The 22,037-nt window shown below is 44.6% G+C and overlaps 1 protein-coding gene across 2 annotated transcripts in view; it reads left to right on the top strand.

Annotated features, from left to right (window-relative positions):
* The window catches only part of SAMD4A (sterile alpha motif domain containing 4A), a 265,015-nt gene that overhangs the window by 24,311 nt on the left and 218,667 nt on the right, over window positions 1–22,037 (top strand). Inside the window, exon 1 of one of the 2 annotated variants that reach the window (XM_045287723.1) lies at window positions 16,432–16,483. The exons of the other annotated variant lie outside the window; for it this stretch is intronic. Within the exon in view, the coding sequence (XP_045143658.1) occupies window positions 16,435–16,483 (49 nt within the window). The 5' untranslated portion in view covers window positions 16,432–16,434. Of the gene's footprint in view, window positions 1–16,431; window positions 16,484–22,037 lie in introns of those variants that run through there. 2 annotated transcript variants of the gene reach the window in all.

Below are 22,037 nucleotides of genomic sequence, written 5' to 3'. Positions count from 1 at the left end.
CACAATTGTTAACATGTTTTCTGATCAAAATAAATGTTCCAATCTAAATTTACCCTAGATGAGATTATGACATAAAGAATTAGAACTGTTAAGTGAATGAAGTGAAATTCGACACATGAGCTATTTCTAAGAATTCTCTTTTATTATTAAGGATGCTTTCTCCTGGGTCTGGAGAAATTTTTGGAATTGTGTAATTCAGGTCCTGGCTAAATGAATAGAAGAGTTTTAAAAAGGACCACATTCTAATTTTAAAAATGCATTTTTCTGTAGAAAAATTGGAAAAGAAAATCACCTAAACATTGTTATTTCTCATTTTATTGAGAATCATCAAAAATACACAGAGAAAATACAAAATTAGGATCACACAAACTTAGTGATATTGTAAGTGATAGATATGTGTGCATATGTTTACTGGGTGATTATGTATGTATGTATGTGTATGTATATATATATATACACACATATACATATACATATATATATCCTGCCTTTTAAAACTTAATATGCCATTCACATTTTAATAAGCCACCATGAACTATTGAACAACTGTGTTTGTAATGACTGTACCACTCCACGGCACAGCTATAACATAATTGAGGAGTTCATGGCTTTACACGGGGACGTGTAAGTTATTTCCAGTGTTTTACAACCCTGTGGGAAACATCCGTCAAAGCACAGCTACAGCTTTAGGATGTGTACCTGTAAGTACCACTTCAGGGGAAAGGTACATCCTGAAAACTTTGGTGTAACTCAACTCACTCACAGTCATCGGACTGATTCTGACGCAGAGCAGCCCTGTCTGTAGGACAGTGCAGAGTTGCCCATTGCAGTTCCAGGGTTGGAACTCTTCACAGCAGAAAGGAGCGTCTGTCTCCCCAGGAGCACCTGGCGAGCGCAGACCTCTGCCCGTGTAGTTAGCAGCAGCTACAGTTTGGGTATCCAGCCTGCTAACCACACTGTCCTGTAAGATGGTGTCAATGGATGCTCTAGTGAACATTTGACTATGCTCCTTCTTGTACAGGAGCCCTGGTGGCATAGAGAATTATGCATTGGGCTGCTAACTACAAGGTCAGGAGTTCGAAACCACCAGCCTTCTCTGTGGGAGCAAGATGAGGTTTTCTATACAAATAAAGAGACGTCAGACAGTATAAGACATAACAAAATAATAATAAGTTATAAATTATCAAGGGTTCATGAGGGAGGGAGTACAGGGAGGAAGGGGAAAAATGAGCTGATACCAAGGGCTCAAGTAGAAAGAAAATGTTTTGAGAATGATGATGTCAACGAATGTACAAATGTGCTCGACACAGTGGATGTATGCATGGATTGTGATATGAGTTGTGTGAGCCTTGAATAACATGATAAAAAAAAAAGTTACAATCTCAGAAACTCCCAGGGTCGTCCCTACCTTGTCTTATAAGGTCACTATGAGTTGGAATTGACTCAGTGTTGATACATTGAGCACTTCTTCCCCCTTAATAACAAAACCCCAAACCCCACTGCTGATGAGTTGATTCAGACACATTAAACAAGCAAGCAAGCACACAAAACAACTATGGTTCTGATTCACAGCAGCCCCTCCAGGGCAGAGTAGAGCCGCCCTTGTGGGTTTCTGAGGCTGTTAATCTCCATGGGAGCCGAAAGCTTCATCTTTTTAGAGGAGCAGTGGTGGGTGTGAACTGCTGATTTTGCTACCGTAGGTTTGGGTCGCTGCCCCCAGCCCACCCCTTCCTTGTCAGGAAGGTGGTGGGATATAGCAGGCATGCAGCAAATCCTGGCTGAAGGAAGTAATCCAGTGAGTGTGGAGATGTTGATGATGTAGTTAGCACTATCGGTAGTGAACGATATGTGCTATGAAGAAGAATGGAGCAAGTTAAGTGAACAGAAAATTCTTAAAATGTCTAAGAAGGGCCTGGATAATAACAGGTGTCAAGACGTTGATTAGATGTCTTTGAATCCTTCCTGTCCTCTCTTCCTTGGCTATGTGGTGGCCCTTCTGTCAGTTGCGCCCAGTGACATTTTTTTTCCTTCCCCTTTTTAAATCATTTTATTAGGGGCTCACACAACTCTTATCACAGTCCACACACACATCAACTGTGCAAAGCGCACCTGTACATTCACTGCCCTCATCATTCCCAAAACATCCTCTCTCCACCCAACACCCCCCTCCCCTCGCATTAGGTCCCTAACTCTCCCTTCCCATCTCGCTCCCGGCTCCCTCATGAGCCCCCGATAGTTTATAAATTGTCATTTTGTCATATCTTGCCTTGTCCGACATCTCCCCCCACCCACTTCTCTGCTGTCCGTCCCCCAGGGAGGAGGCCACACACAGTTCCTTGTAATCGGTTCCCTCTTTCCTACCCACTCTCCCTCCACCTTCCCTGTTTCGCCACTCAACACCACTGGTCCTGTAGGGCTCATCCGCCCTGTATTCCCTGTATTTTCAGTTCCTATCTGTACCAGTGTACATCCTCTGGTCCAGCCAGACTTGCAAGGTCGGATTCAAGTCATGGTAGTGGGAGCGGGGAGGAAACATTTAGAAACTAGAGGAAAGTTGTGTTTTTCATCGTTGTTACATTGTAGCCTGACTGGCTCATCTCCTCCCCGAGACCCCTCTTTAAGGGGACCTCCAGTGGCCCACCAGTGGGCCCTGGGTCTCCACTCCACACTCCCCCACTCCACTCTGCACTCCCCCCCATCACCCACCATGGCAAGATTTTTTTGTTCTGATGATGCCCCACCCCTGATCCCCTTGACACCCCACGGCCACATAGGCCGGTGTGCTTCCTCCACGTGGGCTCTGTTTCCCCTGAGCTTGATGGCCGCTCGATCACCCCCAAGCCTTTAAGACCCCAGACGCTATACTTTTCGACAGCCGGGCACCACCAGCCTTCTTCACCACATTTGCTTATGTACCCATTTGTCCTCAGCGATTCGTTCGACACCTCATGATCACACAGGCTGATATGTTGTTCCATGTGGGCTTTGCTGCTCCTGAGCCAGATGGCCACCTGCCCACCTTCAAGCTTCTAAGACCCCAGACGCTATATCTTTTGATAGCCGGGCACCATCAGCTTTCTTCACCACATTTGCTTATTCACCGGCTTTGTCTCCAGCGGCTGCGTTGGGAAGGTGAGCATCATAGAATGCCAATTTAATAGAATAAAGTATTCTTGCATTTGAGGGAGTACTTGAGTGGAGGCCCAATGTCCCTCCGCTACATTTTTAAGGTAGTGACATTACATTCTTGCTATGCCTCACCCAAAGTTGACCTTCCTACTTATGTGTTAAGAAAGCCCTTGAGCTTTGTATTGTCCAGACTACAAGATAGCAAGCTTTCCAACATCTAGTGCCTTTCCAGAAGTAGCCAAAGACTACCTTAGGCTTTGAGAAATAGCTATTTGTAAGTGTTTAATGATTCTCTTATTATAGCGTGTCTGAGTTTAATTTCTTCTTTTAAAAAAATCATTTTATTGGGGGCTCACACAACTCTTATCACAATCCGTACATACATCCATTGTGTTAAGCACATTTGTACATTTGTTGCCATCATCATTTTCAAAATGTTTTCTTTCTACTTGAGCCCTTGATATATCACCTCCTCCTCTTCCCCCTCTCTCCCATCCCGAGTTTAATTTTTTGACAGTTGCAGGGGATTGAGAGGTTCAAAAAATTGAGTTCCTCATCCCAGACTTTTCTCTTCCACTCAGTGGCCGCAGTAGCTTGTCATTCAAGCCTTCTGAGGTCACAGTCCGCTTCCCTCAAAGGTGGCGTAGCTGCGCCTAAATGTGGATGAGGGGCTGTCAGCACGGCTGGGAAGAGGGTGTTCCTGGTTTTTAGCACCCAGATCTAGAGACACCCAATATCTTGCAAGGCATGAGATTGTTGTGCACAAGACAAATGGTTCTGCTTGAACTATCAGTGCTGCCCCCAGCCAGGAAGATGGATGAACACTCTTCCAGGGTTCTCCGCCAGAGTAGTGTTCTAGGGCTGTCTTAGAACGCGTGTGTGTGTGTGTGTGTGTGTGTGTGTGTGTGTGTGTTTCACAGTGTAGGGGATGGTTTGCTACACTGGCCTTAAGTGGACAGGGCCAGAAATCCTGCCATGTGCAGGATAGGGGCCCACTGTGGAGAACTGCTCACATCCCACTGGACTTCCCCAAATCTTCACCAGGCAAGAGGGAAGTGAAAAACCCATGAATAATTAACTACCTGAGCAACTCTATACCCAACATATATTGTGCAGTTTCAATATCCCAGGCATGAAAAGCATCGTTTAAATGCAGGGAAGTCTGTGTTTTGCCTTGTTTGGAACTTCTACCAAGGGGCCCCCTCCATGCCATCTCCATTCCTTGTGGTTTGGGAAGTGGTGTATCAGTGTGCACGCAGAGCTGTCACACTCACAGTGGTTTTGCACAGGGACAAGGGTCTGACTACTTCGTTATGTTTCATTGAGATTGTGGGACCCATCATGCCATCGCCATGAGTAGGAATCCATTCGAGGGCAAAGGGCTTAGTTTTTCCCTCAGGGGTGGGGGCGTGGTGCCGAGAGTTAAGCACTTGGTTAGTATCTGAGAGGTGGAGAATGTCAATCTTCCCAGAGGCGCTTGGAAAGGCCTGGTGTTCTAGTTCCTAAAGGCCATAGCTGTGGAAAACCCTATGGAGCAGCTCAACTCTGAAACACATGGAATCAACTGGATACCAAGTGGTTAGTCCCTGCTACGTTATTATAAACGACCTTCAGTTTATTTCCTCTAAATCATGCCATGGAGTTAAAAAGAGATTCGATGTAGATTAGGTTATGTTGTCTGTGACTTTCCCTGTAAAGGGAACATGAAGTCTGAAGGATTGCACCCCCCCCCCCACTTTCTAGCTTAACTTTGAAACCATATTTCTCATCAGTTTTGTACACAAATCCTGCCTCAGCCAAAGTGAATTGCTCCGTGTCTCATGCTTCCTTTTCGGCCATGTCCACCTTCAACTCAAACTACCCCTCCTCTGCATCTTCTCTCAAAAGTCCCCCATCTCCCTCTCTACAGACTGCACCCATCCATCAGAGCTCCTGTCCCCAGACAGCCATGTGAAGTCATTCTTCCTCAACTACCGCGGCCCTGCAAATCCTACTTTTGAAGTTCGGGGTAGCAGTTGAGGGAGCTCCTTGTCTAACGCTGGTCTGCAACTTGATGGCATTGGGTATCTGCTTCGGTTTAAGTTCTCTCTTCAAATAGCTTCTCAGTTCCTTTTTGACGGCAACCTTCTCCTGGTCGTCAGGGCAGCTCAAGTTCTGACTCACAGCCACCCGGTGTGCAACAGAACCAGACGCTGCCCAGGCCGGCACGGTCCTCACCATTGTCCTGATGTTTGAGTCCACTTTTGCAGCCACGGCGTCCATCCATCTCGAGGGTCTTCCTCTTTCCCCCTGAACTCCTGCTTCACCCAGCACAATGGCCTCTCCTGACAGCATGCCCAAAGTCCACGAGACAGTCTCTCCGTCCTCGCTTCGAAGGAGCATTCTGGTTGTGTATCTTGCAAGACAGATGTGTTTACTGTTTTGGCAGTCCGTAGTTTTGAACATCCTTTGCTTGCAGCAAAATTATTTTCTCAGGATAAATATTGGATGAAGATGGTGAGAGCATCGCCTCTTACCATCTTTCTACCATAATTTGTCTTAGTGATCTCTCTAGCCTCCCCCAAACAGAGTTCTAAATCTGACTCTCAGCAACTCCGTAGAGGATTTCTGAGCTTGTAAAATTTTACAGGAGCCTACAGCTTCATCTTTGTCCCTCGGAGGGGGCTGGTGGGCTGCAGCCTTATGGTTAGCACATCAATGCGAGCCCACTATGCCACAAGACCTCCCACACTGTGTTAGCCCATGCTTTATCTACAGCATGCTGACACACAGCAAGCTCACACTCAGGGGCCACGCTCACTTGCCTTTTGACCTTCTCTACATCTATGTTCTTCCCTGTATGTCGTTTTACTAACTATAAAAGCAAAGCAGTGTCAGCGTTAAGACATTTTTAAATGCAGAAAGGTAAATAAAGAATAATTATTGAATGATCAACATTGATCCTGCCACTCAAGACACCCTTATTACCTACCTACCCTTTTAGAGAGTCTACTTCTAAACTGTCTTCTATTTTTTGTGTGGTTTTAAGTACTTTGGAACCATGTACTTTATTTCGTTGGTATTTTGCTACCTCCCCCATGCTGCACTTCATATTATAGCAGGAACATGAAATGGGCGTAGAAAACATTCTTTTAGGAAACATGTGTTTTGGGGAAATTTTAGATGTATAGAATCAGAATCATACCTTCCCAGGTACCCATCGTCTGTCTCCCCTGACGACCAGCATCCTGCCATCCTGAGTTCCAGAACATTTGTATGGATGCGGTTGTATCGAGATATGCAATTTATTTAACCATTTCTCTGTTATGAAACTATATTATTTCAGATTTCTATGATTATAGAGGCTTTGATTTTTTTCCCCCGTCTGGTTCATAATTATTAAATCTTGCTTCCTGGAGAATCTAATTACTTTTTTCATGATTAAGTAATTCTTACTACTTTTGTAATCTGGGGTTTTTTAAATTGTATTTCATATCTGTGGCTGGTTTCATTGTCATTTTTCTTTTTCCATCCAGCTCATCAAGTATTTCTTGTATTAGCCAGAGTGGGTCTCAGCTGAGTTACAATAACAAGTTAGAGTGCTCCTCTGTTCATTTTCTAGAGAAAATAAAACTGAAAACTGACAATGTAAGAAGATGGTGTTCGCTTTCTAGATAATTTAAGGAACAAATGCAGGAGGAGAGAGAAAATGGTTTTAGAGCAAACAATATTATCAGTTATAATCTTTGCCTCATTAAAAATTATTCTACAAATGCTGAATTTAGATAGAAACATAGCCCCTCATCTAAACCAAGCTACACTTGAATCAGAATGCTGGTGGCATAGTGGGTTATGCGTTGGGCTGCTACCCTCAAGGTCAGCAGTTCAAAACTACCAACTGCTTCATGGGAGAGAAATGAGGTTTTCTACTCCCCTAAAGATTTACGATCTTGGAAACCCACAAGGGCAGTTCTACTCTGCCCTGTAGGGTCACTGTGAGTCAGAATGGGCTCAATGGCAGTGAGTGCGACCCTTAAATCAATACATGCAAGTATCTTTCTACAGCTGATGAAAATTTATATTTGGTAGTACGTGTACACATATTTATATAAATTTGTATTTTTAGAAATTTATTTGGTGGTATATGTATATAGATATAAACTATAAAAACATGCTCATACACATATCTATGGCAGTGAAGTTTTGTTGTTATTTTATTTTGGTGGTGGTGGCAAAGGGGGAAGCAGTTGTTCATGGTGACAATAACCACACCTTCCATATCCCCCGCCCATTCCTATATAGCTGAGTATACATCTATTCATAGACATGTACATACACATGCATGTATGCTTTTTTTGTTTAAACATGTTGGGCTTTGTTGCTGCTCAGTTAAGTGTACACAGCAAAAATGCTAGGGAATGCCCAAAAGTCCATGGGAAAAATGTATTATCTTTTCGTTTCATTTTTCCACACATTTTTTTGGAAGCCCCCTTGAATGCACCAATGCAAGCTCCAACAGGTGCTGTTCAGTGACGTTATCACGTTCTCGGAGCTTTGCAACATGTTTACTCACCCTTTCTGAGCTGTTCTCGAAGCTCTCTGCCCTCTCAGGGCTTATCTAGGCTTTCAGGTTGCTATTGCCAGTTTGCTCTCATCTAAATAGATATTAAAAGGCAGACAGTCTGTACCTGTCCAGTTAAATAATTGATTGGTGGTAAGAAGACTTCAGTGGGTATTTTTAACTTAAGCTTTAATGATAATCTTGGGGCAGGAGTTTCAGCAGTTTAGACACTTATATGGCTCCAGAAAGCCTGTCTTCCAGGAGATTTTAAAATTCTGTTCCGCGTTTTTTTCCCTTTTGATCAGGATTCCTTTGTAGACTTTTTTCCTCCAGAATGTTCTGCAATCTTAGCTAGGTACCGTCTAGTTCCTCTGGTCTGGCGACAAAGGGAGAAGGATGAGGCTGTCTGTTCCCATCAAGAGTGACAGTCTCCGGCACTCGCAGGGGCACTTCTGCCCTGTCCTATAGGGTCGCTCTGAGTTGGCTTCGACTTGATGGCAGGGAGTTTGGTTTTTTGGGTGGCAAAGGAGGCAGTTGTTCATGGTGGTAATTAGCCACACTTTTCCAGATCCTCCGCCCATTCCTGACTCTTGTTCTTCCTCTTTATTCCGGGCAAAGAGAGACCAATTGCACCTTAGCTGGTCTCTCCATGCATTCAACCGGGAGGCAGAACTGGAGTGCTGAACATGTTATCAGGCCCCGTTAACTGGATGTCCCATGAAACCATGACCCAAAGCAATCAACCAAATCCCACGAGGTTTTTTGGTTATACATAAGCAGCCTCAGCATCTACTCTCTCTTGGGGAGAAAGAAGGTGCTTTGGTGAACAAAAGGCTCGGGAAGTTGTGTCGAGGAATTTTTTTCAACTATGACAACACTCCTGCGCAATCGTCGAGGGTATCAAGGGCTGTCCCAGGAGACTTTCATTGGGCAACCTCACCCCATCCGCCTTACAGCCCTGACCTTGCCTTTCAGACCCAAAGAACATTGCCCAGGAACGTGGTTTATGGGTCACTGGAAGCTCTTTTGACAAGGTGTGAGCCCAAGAGTGCAGAACTCTTCAGGAAAACATGACAGAGATGGAAGCACCCCTTTGACGTTTGTAGACCTAGATGGAAGCAATGTTGAGAAACAATCCTTCACATTTTGAGATGTTGATTTAACTAGAAGTGCCTAAGATTTTGTTGCAATACTTTTTGACTCACGCTCACTAATATATCTTGGACCAAACATACACACACACACCCCACCCCACCCCCCATGCAGCAGCTTCTCTGTGGAAGAGAGGCGAAGAGGGAAGCTCCTTGGCCTGGTCAAGGGTGAGCCATGGAGGAGTGAGTCAGGAGGGGAACCAGCGAGGAGCCACTGGGAGTACTGGTTCCCTGTGAACATGAAGGATTATTGTTAGCCCGGTGTTGAGAGGATTTCTTTGTTATAGCTGCTGAAACTTTCAGGCTAGAACATATATAGGAAGATGACTCATGTGCTCATCTACACTAAGGACATCTGTTTCTTCAATGACAAAGGTAAAATATTGTCTCTGTGAAAAAGAAAAGCTCTTCAGAGATTGTTAGTACAGAGGTAGAAATAACATAGAAAGTAAAATCCTCTCACAACTGACGCTCCTTTCACTGAATGACCGCTGGTCAGGGTTCCATGTGTGCTTGTCTTCATATCCTCTGTGCCTGTATTAACATGTTATTTGCATAGCACGCAGAACAGAAATATTCCTCCTATCATTGATTGTCTGTTTTTGTTGTTACTGAGAATATTCACAGTACAACATAAATATACACATACCCGATTCAGTGACCAGGATTACCTTCCTTGAGTTGTGTAATCATTCTCAACCCTTTCCCCTTAGTTGGTCCTCCCCCTTTGGCATGAAACTTACTGCCCCCTAAACTTACTCCCTCATCTCCTGTGAGATCTGTGTAGAGGTTGAGAAAGCATCATGCTCGGGGATAACATCCTTTACTCGTTAGGTAGCCTATTGAGTGTTTTTCAGAAGACCTCCGAGGGTGTTTTTGGTTTAAAGCTTACAGGTTATCTCAGGGCAGTAGTTTCCGGGAGGGGTCCCTCCAGCCTCCTTGACTCCATGAATTTGAAATTCTGTTCTGCCAAAAGAAGAAAAAAAAAGCGACTACTTTTTAAAGTGCTAGTGCTAACTAATCAGTAACTAGTCAGCTCTCTGAAAGGTAGAGGTAACCTGATGAAGGTAAGTAACAGGACCCAACTTGTTCGGGGTGGAAAGCTGGGCCAGGAGGGGGAGCTTAAGAAAGGGAGGAGGAGGAAGAGCCTACCTTTTTTGCGTTTCTGTTATTCAGAGGTTAAGTTTTTATCACTGAATCAGATTTAATTGGTGGTTGTACTTTTTCCCTGGGGAATGCATGAAAATAGTTCCCATGACAAGATGACTAAATCATGAATGAGTTTAAAATATGAAGCCAGCCTCAGCCACACTGCCATCTCGGCAACTTGTGGGAACGTACCTTTTGCGTCGGAATGTAAGTGACAAAAGAGGTGCCTTGCTGAGACGGGGTTTTCCCTCTGAATTTTGAGAGCCCTGCAACGCGGGCATTTCCCAATCCTACTTGCGGCTGAGGGCCAGGCCTCCCGGTCTCAACAGTGCGGTGAGAGGCCAGACAGACAGCGATCTCCTTTAGGAAGGGAGCCGTGTCTTGATGTCGTGCTTCTCTGCAAAGAGAAGACTGTCCTCCCACCCCGACCCAGTACTTGATGGATAAGTAGGAAGAGGGTTCACAGAATCAAGTGCAGCCAAGTTTGATTCTTTTCGGTGGGTCTCCAAGTTTACCTTTAATTTTTAAAGTAGTTTCCATCGCATGAATAGTGTGGAAGTGTGTTGCCAGGTACTCCATATCTCAGTGCAAGGGTGAGGTAGGACGGTGGAAGGCGGAAGTGAGACCTTTGGAAAAGAGGGAAGGTTGACTAGACAATGACAAAGGAGAAAGGAGCCTTTATTTTAGCAAAATTTTTTATTGAGAATGATGTGGGGGGGGGTTACATTTCAGATCATCATTTTTGTATTCAACAATTTAAATAACTTATCAAACTTCCGAATAGCTTGTCTTGTTTCTGCCCCAGCCCCCCTTTTCTCCCTCTGGTAGCAGATTCTCTCCCCCTTTACCCAAGTTAACACCTGTCTGCCCTGCAGCCTACTGCTCCTTCCTTCTCTCCCACCCCGATAACCATCCAAGTCCCATTCTTTCGGGATGAAAACCTTTATCTTGATTTTTCTTCCTTTTATAAGAGTGGTCTCATATAATATCTGTCACACCTGAGTCTTCTGCACTTTGGTTCCCTCTCTCCATCATCACACTGTCCAGGGCTCCTTTGTCCCTTCGTGAGAGGCAGGCACATACTGAGGCCCAAATGAACCACCTTGGGAGAACTGGCCTGAACTGAGGACTCAAAGGTTGTAGGACTATTAACTCTTTTTTTTTTTGTGACTATTAACTCTTTTAAAATATTGCATAAGTAATCCAGAAGTCAAAGCCACACAAATTCAGGAAGCTTAAAAAGATACATATGAAAAACAACCACAATTAAAAGCCTCCAGTGACCCTACAGCCAAAGACGATGATGATGATGATAATGACTATGATAGTGTGGGTGGCACTCATATGTCAGCCATTCTGCTGAATAAATACTTTCCACGTTTATTCTTCATAACAGCCTGATGAGATAGGTGCTACTGCTATTCTCATTGTAAATGAGAAAAGTGCGGCACACTGAAAGTTCATGTACTCCAGGTTGTAGTGCTGGAAAGTGGCACAGCCAGGATTCAAACTTGGGCAGTCTTGATTCCAGAATCCCTGGGTGACATACCATGATGTAACCCTATCCACCCAGGCCAATCCCAGTACAACTGTGGCCTTCTCATCCTTTTTCTCTGCAAATAGATACATATAGTAACATGCACATATATATCTATACATATACATATAGATATAATACTTTATTTATACATACTATTTTATAATTGTCTTTACTTACCTCAGTAATAAAAGCAAGCACCAACCTTTTTACTAATGATGCAATGACCAATCTTATGAATTATCGTAAATACTAGACTATTATTATGATAAACAATTTTAGCCCCACCTCATTTCTTTGTTTTTTTTAAACATTTTTTTCATTTTTCATTATAACAAATACTATGCTATAAACACTTGTCTGAATCCGGTCTTTAAGAAAAGCAGATTTGCTGGGTAAAAGTTTTGCTCTTTACCCCCCTTAAATCACTTAATTTTTTTATTTTAGAGGAAACATAGGCTCATGACAAAAATCAAAATCAAAATAGAGTCAAGGTGGAGAAGACAGATAATCTGCTATTTATCAATGTACACAACACTTTACCTTGCATTTTTGTGTATATCGTCGTTATTTTTTTAGCATTAATCCCCAGGAGAGGAATTGCCCATTCACATTTTTGGTGTTCTTGGCATGTGACTCGGGCCAAGCCTGTGTGTGCAGAGTAGAACTGCCCCAGATTTACCAGCAAACAGGTTTTCGGCCCTGTGATCCCAGGTGCCTCTTGGAGGGTTAGAACTGCCACCCTCCCAGCTACTAGTTGAGTGCTTAGCCATTTGTGCCTAAGTGTAATATTCCCAAGTAGTTTGCCTGTTTATAAGATCTTTAATTCCTATTGTTAAGGTGCCCTCTGTACTCTTATCTGAAGCCATAGGTGCTATTTCAGCAAGTGAGGATTCAAAGAGGGACATACATAAACCAACAAAAAGTCAGTCCTGTAAGGGTTTATGACCAAGCTTGATTGCATTTCTGTCCACTAGTACTCTTCATCAGACAAGGAGCCCCGTGGTGGAGCAGTTCTTAAGGGTTCAGCTGCTAATGGAAAGGTTGGTGGTTCGACCCCACCACGGGAGAAGCATGTGGCCTCTGCTTCTGGAGGGTTACAGCCTTGGAAACCTCCCGGGTGACGATGAGTCAGAATCGGCTCAACAGCACGGAGTCTGGTCTTGTGGGAACCACCCATTACAAACAATCCGAGCACCTTAAACTTAAAAAGGAAACGTAACAACAACAACCCAATATTAATTGGACCAGTGAATCTTAAATCAAAATGCCCTCCCTGTGTCTATGAGAACATCCCATACGGCTTGGATTACATCAAACGAACTGAGCTTTAACTGTTATGATAAAGAACTGTGGATCAGTTGCTCTGAGTCCAATTCTGACACAGCTGTTTCTCTGGCTGTATGATCTTGAGCATTGGCTATTTAAAATCTCATCTGTTTAGTGGGGCGAAATACCATCATTGTCTCCCGGGAGTATTATAAAAATTAGATGAGTAACACCAGAGAAAAACTATACAGTACTCTGTAGGCTACACATACCTATATGCTTGATTTAATTAGGAACAATAGTAATAATATTCCTCAGTTCCTCAGGTACTGGTCCCTCTATTCTTTCCCAAATTATTGATTACTTAGGTGGGTAGCCCTTAAAACTCTGTGTCTTCTTATAGTATTGAAATTTCTCCATGTGAAGTAGATATATTGGGGGGAGAATTTGTGGATTTATAGTATACTTAGATCTGTCAAGAAGAAACCTGTATTTCTGTATACACTCTAGATTACTAATCCTACTTTTAATTCTAACCTAAACCTTGTACCACATCATTTCTTAGGAATGAGTAGTTGCAATCTTTTGGCAGATCACATTTCAGTTTTAAAAGCCAAAAAACAAGGATGTGTTCTGTCCTTCTTTTAAATTTGTGGATAAATGCCTCTTTTCTGTTGGGCAAGTTAGATGCCTGGTTTCTGCCAGAGCAAGAGGAAACCAGGCACTTCTTCCTGTGTGTATCATTGTGATGAATCCAGACAGTTTGGTGAGTCAACTTTCAACAATGACTTCCCTGGACCTGAAATTAGGATCTTTGGGAGAAAGCTATCCTCCAGGGTTTTGCTGTTTGTTACCTAAAAACAACAACAGCAGCAGCAGCAACAACATATTGTGAATTGGGTGAAGGTTTACAAAGCTGATCGGTTTTTTATTCAATCATTCATACACATTTTGTTTCATGTCATTGTTTGCAATCTCCTCAATGTATCATCACGTATCCCACTTCTTGTTTTCCTGCGTTTCTTGTTTCCATACCTCCTTCTTTCCCAACCCTGCGAATTTCGTCTATGGGAAATGCTACCTTTGGATCTCAAATGACTGATGAATTTAAGTTGTGCACGGCTCCACAGTGTCACTGTCCTCCGTATGGATTTGCCCATTGTTTAGCTTGTTGTTACTGGTGTTGCTTTTCCTTTTAATCTGTGTTCCTAAAAGATCTTTAATGAATTCATCCGCCACTTCAATTGATCCAGCTGCTTGGGGTCCAGTGAACCGACAACAGGATCTAATCTCTCTCAGAATTTGTTACTGTCCTAGAACCATGCTGTGCTGTTTCTGATTGGGTTAGCCATTAGATAACCCCGCCTTTAATTTTCTCAGCTGAAAATGTCTTTGGATCTCTTCCAAGGAACAGTTTACTGTGTAAAGCTTATTAAAAGCTTACTATTGAGAATCAGATGGGTCTTGCCTGTAGGCACCATTGATGGGGGGAGAGCACCTTTCTCGGTGCGCAATCAGGGCAAGAGCGTTCATGTCCTCATGGAACATCAGCTAGTAGCACTGGTCAGGAGTGGATACCGGATAAGCAAGGCAAGAACGGCTTACTTGTGCTTGCTTACTAATCTGTAGTGAACGATTTACCCCCTCCCCCCTGCACCCCCATCAAAACCCTCTACTCCTAGGTAGGGATTGTATTGGCCTCTCTCCCAACCCCCACACCTTCCTAACAGAAGCAAAACCTCCTTTCACATGTCTCCTCCCTGACAGGGAGGGAGTCCCCAGGAAGTAAAGTCACTCCTGCAACCAGACTCACTGCGGCCAAGTCCATTTTGACTCATAGGGACCCCGTTAGGGCAGAGTTGAAGTGGCCCCGAAGGTTTTCAAGGCTGTCAATCTTTTTTTTTTTTTTTAATCAATTTATTGGGACTCATACAATTCGTCACAATACATAGATCAATTCCCAAATTTTTCCCAAAATTTGCTTGCCTCTTGGGTTCCCGGAATCAGCTCATTTTCCTTCCCCCCCCCCTCCCCTTCCCTTCCTCCTCCCCTCTCCCCCAGGCACCCTTAATAATTTATAAATTATTATTGTATCTTATATTACACTGTCCGGCGTCTCCCTTCATCCACCCCAGAGAGGTGCTGCTCGTCCCCCAGAGAGGAGGCTATATGTAGCTCCCTGTGAGCCATTCCCCCTTTCTTTACCCCCTTTCCCTCCTGGTATCGCCACTGTCACCCCTGGTCCTGAGAGGTTCATCTGTCCTAGATTCCCTGCGTTTCTGATTCCCATCTGTCCCGCTGTGCATCATCTGGTCTAACCAGGTCTGCAAGGCAATATTGGGGTCCTGGTAGTTGGGGGGAAGGCTGTCAATCTTTACAGGAGTAGAAAGCCTCAGCTTTCTCCCTCGGTGCGCCTGGCGGGTTTGAACGGCTGACTCTGTCGTTAGTAATCCTAAGCCACTATGACACCAAGGTCACCAGCAAGGTGAGCACCGGTGGGAAAGATGTGAACGTGTTCACTACAGATTAGTAGGGATGCAGGAGTCAGCGTGCGCCCTTGCTTGGAGGGTAATCAGCCCCTGATACAGCCCCGGTGCATTTGAAATGCTCACTAGGAACCTTGCCCTTCCTTAACAAGGACCTCTTCAGGGCAGGCTAGTCACCAGTTGCTCTCAGTTCTCCAAAAGCTATCATTGTGTCAAATTAGCACCACATTTCTAATTGATCAAATTAGAAAACAGTGCCATGGACTACATTCATTTATCTAGGCGCAGATATGCCTTGACTGAGCTGCGTTTTAATATCCCGGTTTTGGCTCCTACCAACTGTTGACAGAAGGAATGGCCACCAGCCTTGATCGGAGCCGTCACTCCGTGTTTCCCAGTGCATTTTGATTGCTCACTGTCAGTAGGACGGGGCACCAATTCCTGTCAGAGCTCAGCAGTGCAAAGGGGTCGGACCCTCCCGACAAGCCATTTGCTTCCACCTGGATGAGGTTGAGAATGTGGAACCTCTCGTGTTTCCTAAAGCCCCGTGCCAAACTTAGGGCTTCATCACAACAACTCTCCTTTCTGTTTCCTGGTAGTTATCTCCCCTTTCTCCCCTGGGGATTAACTCTTCTTTATTTCAGCTATCCTGTGTTTATTTTAAGCCCCGTTTTAATCCTTCATGGAAGTCGTTCGAGCTCAGATTGTAAATGACAGGGCATCACCGGGATTCTTGTCACAGTGGCATTATTGATTCATCTCTGATGGGAGGCTCTTGCTTCCCTCTATCTCCACCTTTGTTCCCCTTGGTTCGTTTTGTTTGCGTGGAGCGGAGAAAATTGGCAAATGAGCCTCAAGAGCAACCCAGCAGCCCTTTCATAGTCTCAAGTCCACAGCCACGGTGCATTTTGTGCAAACATTTGGATCGCCATGGAGCATAAGGGCCACTGTGGGCTGTATGCTCAGGGTTCAGGTTAGAGCAATGACCTAATGGGCTTTGTTGAGATAAACCCGTGGACTTCATGACCAAGGGCTTCACTCCAGCACTGGAATTGATACAGACCGTTTTATTGAACCACGTTTGTGAGTTGCTGTTTTAGAGAGAGTCCGAGACCGTCAACTTGGAGAGAAGACTGCCACCTCAGGCCCCCTGTCTCCATCCAAATGATAGGTATGAGGTTGGAGAACCACAGTCCCTGGAGCGTTGTGCCAAGACCTTCAGGTACTGTGATGGTGCTAGGTCATGGGAGAAAGAAGAGAACGCCAAGGGCATATAGGAATAAGGTGGAGAGAGTGTTAGGGGAAGTAAAGGGGAAAACAAGATCCCAGAACTGTGGAACCCAAGGCAATTCTTCTCTTCTTCTCTCACTGGGCCCCGGAGAGAGGTTGTGGGTTAGTAGGGAATCTCTGGCCCTCCCACCCCTCAGCTCACCCCCAGACCCACTGAGTCTGAATCTGTTTTCTAACAAGAACTCCCGGAGATGTATTTGCACATCAAAGTTGGAGAAATACTGGTATAGACCCCCTGTCTCAGGTACTCACCCCAGAAGAATTCATGTGACTCGTAGCATGAACCCAGTTGGGGCCGTGGGAAGAGGAGTCCAGAGAGGCACATCCTCTCTGTCAGGTCGATGAAGGTCCCAAACTGCTAAGACAGAGTTGGGGAAGAGATCTAGTGATTTATTTGTAACATTAAATAAAAATCATCGTAGCATCGTTATGGTTAAAAAATGTTGTTGCTTTGTTTATATCTTACTTTTTTCATTAGTCCAAAGATAATTAAACCTGCAAACACTGCAGACCATGTATAATGTAGGCAGTTTTATGAATATGGATTTTTAATTCTGACATAAACGAGCTCTTTGGTGATTTAGCAACAGCTACCTCTTGCTTCGAGCGAGCTGAAACTGATCAGTGTGAGAGTGCGTGTACAGCACTTACGGTGCCCGGCCTGCTTTGGGATCCAGTGTGCGTAACTCTGGCTCCCACCATGCCTATTAGCCTGTGAAATTGATTTTTTTAATGGTTGTACAGGCACTTGGCCCATAACCAACTGTAGGATTCAGTCTGTGACGCCCGTTTCCGGTGCGAGTCTCGGAGTCAGTCGTTGGACCATCCGAGGAGCGGCGGTCTGCAGATCAGTCATTCCAGGGGATCACTCACAGCTGTTCTCTTTCACTTGACGTTTTGGTTCCTTCAGCATCCCAGAAGGCATGAAGAAGAGGAAGAAGCTGTTTCTACTTCCAGTATTTATTTTAAGGTTCATTCCCTTAGCTTGCCTTTGCTGACCCTTGTTGTTTGCGATATAATTAGCTGTTTGCTCCTTGACGCTGCTGGTTTTTGGCTATTTCAAGGTGCTGATCTGTCCCACTTAGTAATCATCCCCGGAGTCCCAATAATGCAAGCAGTACGTGCCCGGCTGCTAACCCAAAGGTTGGCGATTCAAGCTTACACAGCGGCTCTGGGGGCGAACGCCTCTGTGAAGATGAAAACCAAGAAGAGTCTCGGGGGGCTGTTCTCCTCTGTGCACGGTTCACGCACCATGAACTGGGCTCAACTCCCTGGCACCCAACCACAGGAGGTCCTGTCCCCATAAGAACGTGGATTTACTGATGTCCTCTAAGTGGATATGTCGCCTTATTGTATGTTTCGTTCTCAGTGTACTGAAGACACACATATGTGCCTTTACGGAAGCAATTCAGGTGATGAGAAGGAAGAACCAGGTGGTGGCGAGTAGAGAGAACCTAGGGCCATGCTTCTGCCTGAGAAAATGAGCTCCCTGTGTTAAAAACAAACAAACAAACAAACAAACAAACCCCAACCTTTAACTAAGGAGTTGGATGAGGCTGTTGTGTTTGCTGGCATATGGCTGGAAAACCATCCGATTGGATGGTCTTCCATCTTTTGTACTTCTGAAAAATGTTGAACCCTTTATAACATTGCTTATTAATCCTCAACGAAGAGAAAAGGCGCTCCCTGACTTGACTGGGTCTTCTACCCAGTAACCATCGCAAACTAAGAATAGGTGTTACCTTGGTGCCCCGGGTTTTGCAGAGGAGAACTATGCCATAGGATTGAATGTCTACAATATGCATAGAACCAGGTCATTGGGCCTTTCCAGACAAGTACAAAAATGATCTGTCACCCAGAAACCTTCTTAATGGGCATATTTCAAGTTTGCATTTCCATTGCATTTACAATCTAAAAAAGAACAAGAAGAAAAGGGAAGAAAGAAAAACACCCATTACATAGCCCACGGAGCCCCAGTGGCACCGTGGTTAAGTGCTTGACTGCAAACTGAAATTTGGCAATTTGAAACCCCTGCTGCTCCGTGGGAGAAAGATATGGCCATGTGCTCCAGGAAAGATAACAGCTTTGGAAACCCCGTAGGGCAGTTCTACTCTGTCCTAGAAGGTTGCTATACGTCTGAATCAGTTCAGTGGCAACAAAGCATTTTGTGTCTTATCACATGTGCAGACTGTAATATGTTTAAAAATGAATAAGTTCAACACCCTTTTACCCACCACCCAGCCTAAGAAATAAAAATGGCCACTATCTTAGAAGTTGTCTCTGTTACTGTGTTTTGTTTTTTGACCTCTTCAGTGCACCAGCAATAATCTGAGAACTGTACCACATGAAGAAGAACATGGGGGCAGGAAGACTCATTAAGGCCCTGTGAGATGGAGATGACACAGCCTGGCTTGCTGAAAGAGAAAGGGCCTTTCGAAGCATTTACTGAGTGAAGATCAATGACTATAGCCTGCATGCTGGTTTACGTCAGCATAAGAAGACAAAAATCCTCACAACCTGACCAGTCAGCAACATCGTGATCCATTCAGAGAAGACTGAACTTGTCCAGGATTTCATTTTCCTTAGATCCACAGTCAACACCCATGGAAGCCGCGGTCAAGAAATCAAGCAGCATCCATTGCGTTGGGACACGCAAAGATGTCTTCAGAGTGTTAGAGAGCAAATATGTCACTTTGAAGGTGAAGATGCACCCGATCCAGCCATGGTATTTTCAGTCTCTTCATACGCACACAAAAACTGGACAATGATTAAGAACTATCGAAGACGAATTCATGCCTTTGAAGTCCATCATGGATGTGTGGAAGAAGGAACTGCCTTGGAAGAAGTAGAGCCAGAGTGCTCCTTAGACACGAGGATGACAAGACTTCATCTCACATACCGTGGTCCTGTTAGCGGGAGGGACCAGTCCCTCGTGAAGGACACCATGCTTGGTAAAGTAGAGGGTCAGCAAAAGCCCGCAATGGGATGGATTCCCACAATGACTACAGCAATGGGCTCAAACCCGCAATGCTCGTGAAGGTGGATCAGAATCAGGCAGCGCTGTGCTCTCCTGTTCACGGGGTCACTATGAGTCAGCACCCACAGGGTGACATCAACCACAAGGTGCCCGACATTTGTGCCCTGCCGTGTTTTGTGAGCCTCTATACCGGTGAATACCAAGGGAGTAGGTCAGCCGTCTTTCTGTCCTGTTCAAACTACTCTTTCCGGGTTTTCAGGCTGACTGATATTTATGAACAGCTGAATTTTTGCCACTTTGAAACGGATTTGAATAAACGAATTGTCCTGAATTAGTGCTCAAGATTTTAATTCATGGTTCATTTGACAGTTCCAGCCATGGTAGCTTCCCCGAGCACAGGATGACTAGCTGTCTGTCATCTTGAGTTTCTGTTGCTGAGTTCGGTGAGTTGCTTGTAAGCAGAAAGTCCACCCTGGCCCTGGAGAAAAGCAGCGACCAGCACAGCATTCATTCCGCATGGAAACTGTCTTAAAATCATCCACACAAAATCCAGATACCATGGCACCCCTTCCTGGGTACCCGATAGGGCCCTGGACATTTCACCCTTTCTTTTCTGACATGAGTCCTATGGTGCCAGCTGGCATTCCAGGGAGCCCTGCTGAGACAATGGGCAGGTGCTCAGATGCTCCTTTAAAGGCTAATGGTTTGACTCCTTGGGGGGAAAAACAATAGTGACCTGCTCCTGTGGAGACTGGAGCTTATAGGGTGGCTCTGCTGGCGATGGGGTTAGGTGTTAAGCTCACTGCAGAATCTGGGGTTTCAAACTCACCAGCTACTGCATGAGAAAAGGACGAGGCTGTCTGCTCCGGGGAGCATTGACAGTCTCAGGAAAGCAACCCTATAGAGGGTGGTTCAGAGTTGGAATCTACTTGACGGCGGTGCACTTGGTTTGGGTTTTTAGAGGGTCGCCATGAATTGGGAATTAACTCCAAGTCTCACAACAACAATTCTAATAAGACAAGACTGGATATATACATTTAGGAAATGCCAGCTTTGGTGAAAATCAGAGTTTTGATGTTTAGTAGCCCTTAGAGTGCGTTGTTTTACAGTGGCAGGGAACTCCCACCGCGATGCAGATGTCTAATCTGACAGTTTCCAGAAAGTGCCGTGCAACGCTCATCCTTCTGGAGGTTTGGGCTCAGGGCCAAAGGCTTTTTTTCCTAGAAATGAGCTTGCTATTAGGTGCCACGGGGCTGGTTCTGACTCATTCTGACCCTGTGTACACAGAAGGCAGGCGGCACTGCCGGGCCTGCGCCATCCGCACCATTGTCCCGCTTGAGCGCATTGCTGCGGCCAGTGCGTCATTAAGTGAATGCTGACTGTGCACTGGAGCCCCTGGTTGGTACAAATGGTTAACACACTTGCCTGTTCACCAAGAGGGTATAGTTTAAGTCCATCAGATTCCCCGTGGTAAAAAGGCAAGCCACTTCTGAAATATCAACCGCTGAAAACCCTGTGGGGTCAGTTTTACTCTGACACACCCGTACAGGTCCCCGTGAGTTGGAGTCTAAATGGCAAATGGTTACTGTGTGCCAGGCATGGTGTCAAGCCCTTTGTTTACATGTTATTGGAGTAGAATTTCCCAGGATGAATGAGTTTAAGGCCCAGAGAAGCTAAGGCCCTGCCTAGGGCTCTGTCGCTTCTATTACTCTCTCTGCTAGAAGCTCTCGGTGAAAGCATTGAGCTCTGCGGCCAGACCCAAGGGCTCTCAGTCACTTAGAGCTCTGTGACTAGTTCCCTAACCCTCCTATACACCGGTTTCCTCACAATGACACACCGGCAAGAGCTTTGCCTTTCCTTTTAGAGAATTAAAGGTAATGACTCTGAAACACTGGCTGTAGTGCCTGGCATTTAATAAATAATTTGAAAACACTAGTTAATTTTCAGAAAGAGAACATTTCTCTAAGTCTGAGGTTACTCAGATGTTCTAATATTTTCTAAAAAATAATTCATTTTTTGATGATAAGGACAATAGTGTCCATTACAGAGCATCTAGAAAATGTATAGAAATAAGTTTGAAAGAAAAATTTCCCTGTTCAAACATGATTTTCTGTGACTATCTTCTGTTTTCATATCATTGTCATGCTATAGAAACCATTCTGTATCTACCTTCTCCACTTAAAATGGTAAGATGATTATATACGCCTTATTATTACGATCTCTTTATAACTATAATTAGGATGGCATAATAATTTACTTTCTTGCTCAATTGCTTAGTATTTGATTATTGTCATTAATGTTGTTATACATCTTTGTGGGGGGGGGACTATTTTCTTAAGATCGATTTCAGACACACACACATATTTGTAACTTCAAAATCTTAGACAGCATGACCACTTTGAACTGTGATCGCTTTTGTACGTACAGACTTCTTTACGAGCCCGTTTCTGTGCTCCGCTCTTACTAAACCGGTGCTCTCCTCCTTCCTCGCGCCGCGACCGTTCTTCCA

This window comes from Echinops telfairi, unplaced genomic scaffold (genome assembly GCF_000313985.2).
Source record: "Echinops telfairi isolate 266 unplaced genomic scaffold, ASM31398v2 ScPeMD7_18;HRSCAF=68, whole genome shotgun sequence".
Taxonomy (NCBI): Eukaryota; Metazoa; Chordata; class Mammalia; order Afrosoricida; family Tenrecidae; genus Echinops; species Echinops telfairi.
The sequence above is the reverse complement of the archived record's forward strand: the minus strand, read 5'-3'. Positions and strand labels throughout refer to the sequence as shown.